Here is a 2,500-nt window from a genome sequence, read left to right on the forward strand (position 1 = left end):
TGTGTGTGTGTGTGTGTGTGTGTGTCTGTGTGTGTGTGTGTGTGTGTGTGTGTGTGTGTACCTGGGCAGGTTATCCAGCACAGTCTTGAGTTCTTCACACACTAGTCTGACCAGGCCGCTCTTGATGTTGGAGAAGGACACGTCGATCATAAAGATGTAGGCAGGAGGGCTGGGCAGCTTGTTGTTCTGCGAACACACACACACACACACACACACACACACACACACACACACGCACACACATATGTTATGATACGATGTGCTGCCTGTGATTTGCACTCAGTTAGACAGAATACGTTCACAAACACATCTCATCCACAAGGGGGCACCAGCTTGCTTCTATGACCTGGTAGCTGTAAGCTAGCTGTGAAAGCCATGAAGCGGCTTTAATGGGGAAACTGGGTTTGGCATGAGGAGAGGCCTGCTTCGACTATTATTCCTCCTGAAAGTGTTTTTGCTTTCGGGCCCATTTGTGTTGTGTCTTTGTTTTGGGGTTTCCCCCACTTTTCTATGAACACTGTGGGAAGTAGGAGTCACATGCAGGCTGTCCAGGACTTGGAGGTAAGCTGGAGTCCTCTTGCATTTCATCCACTATTAGCTCGTACACACTGACTGCCACATTAGTGCACACACTTATTAGCTGGTACACACTGACTGCCACATTAGTGCACACACTTATTAGCTCCTACACACTGACTGCCACATTAGTGCACACACTTATTAACTCCTACACACTGACTGCCACATTAGTGCACACACTTATTAGCTCGTACACACTGACGGCCACATTAGTGCACACACTTATTAGCTCGTACACACTGACTGCCACATTAGTGCACACACTTATTAGCTGGTACACACTGACTGCCACATTAGTGCACACACTTATTAGCTCGTACACACTGACTGCCACATTAGTGCACACACTTATTAACTCCTACACACTGACTGCCACATTAGTGCACACACTTATTAGCTCGTACACACTGACGGCCACATTAGTGCACACACTTATTAGCTCGTACACACTGACTGCCACATTAGTGCACACACTTATTAGCTGGTACACACTGACTGCCACATTAGTGCACACACTTATTAGCTCGTACACACTGACTGCCACATTAGTGCACACACTTATTAGCTGGTACACACTGACTGCCACATTAGTGCACACACTTATTAGCTCGTACACACTGACTGCCACATTAGTGCACACACTTATTAGCTGGTACACACTGACTGCCACATTAGTGCACACACTTATTAGCTCGTACACACTGACTGCCACATTAGTGCACACACTTATTAGCTGGTACACACTGACGGCCACATTAGTGCACACACTTATTAGCTCGTACACACTGACTGCCACATTAGTGCACACACTTATTAGCTCGTGCACACTGACTGCCACATTAGTGCACACACTTATCAGCTGGTACACACTGACTGCCACATTAGTGCACACACTTATTAGCTCGTACACACTGACTGCCACATTAGTGCACACACTTATCAGCTGGTACACACTGACTGCCACATTAGTGCACACACTTAGGTTAGGGACTTTTGTCTGGGCAGCACATCTAACTCCCCTAGATTAGGTTCCAGCTTGTTGCCAGGCCATTGCTTCCTAACACACACACACACACACACACACACACACACACACTTGCCTACTCTCTGGCCATCCATTGTGGAAAAGTTCACTACTGGTCCAACCTGTGTGTGTGCGTGTGTGTGTGTGTTTCTCTTTTTCTCTGGTCTCTGTGTCTTGTCTCTTACTTGTCATCTTCCGATCTCTATTTGGTCATCACTTTGTACACACACACACACACACACACACACACACACACACACACACACACATTAGAAAACACACATATTCTCTATTTGGTCATGGCTATCTCTTCTTTCCATCTAAAGACAACAGCAACTAAGCACCAGCACTCCAGCAAATCTAGGCCAATGGATCAGAGTCCACACACACACACACACACACACACACACACACACACACACACACACACACAGGCACAAACCCAAGAAAACACACACACATTTATTTGGTTTCCAGAGTAACGGTGTGTGTGTGTGTGTGTGTGTGTGTGTGTGTGTGGGACAGATATCTGTTCTGGAGCTTTGTTTAAAGCACCACTCCAAATATTATCAAACACAGGAGAGAGAATGGACCAGAACTGTCCTTTAGATTAAACACACTCACACACTCACACACACACACACAATGTCCTTTATCTACACACACACACACACACTCCAGCAGTACCACAGAGATACACAAGACGCTTTCTCTGGTCAGTGATCAATCCATCTGATCAGCCACAGATCACAACCACAAACTGCTCAACAACAGATCCATTAATCACAATAATATATCCAACAGTAGATCCATTAATTAAAATGTATCCAACAGTAAATCCATTAATTAAAATGTATCTGACAGTAGATTCATTAATTACAATTACAATAACCACAT

The 2,500-nt window shown here is 45.3% G+C and overlaps 1 protein-coding gene across 1 annotated transcript in view; it reads right to left on the minus strand.

Annotated features, from left to right (window-relative positions):
- sec24d (SEC24 homolog D, COPII coat complex component) overlaps positions 1-2,500 on the minus strand; it is a 32,617-nt gene that overhangs the window by 17,157 nt on the left and 12,960 nt on the right. Inside the window, exon 10 of the mRNA XM_062516099.1 lies at positions 62-186. Coding sequence (XP_062372083.1) covers positions 62-186 — 125 coding nt within the window. The remainder of the gene's footprint in view (positions 1-61; positions 187-2,500) is intronic.

This window comes from Sardina pilchardus, chromosome 16 (genome assembly GCF_963854185.1).
Source record: "Sardina pilchardus chromosome 16, fSarPil1.1, whole genome shotgun sequence".
Taxonomy (NCBI): Eukaryota; Metazoa; Chordata; class Actinopteri; order Clupeiformes; family Clupeidae; genus Sardina; species Sardina pilchardus.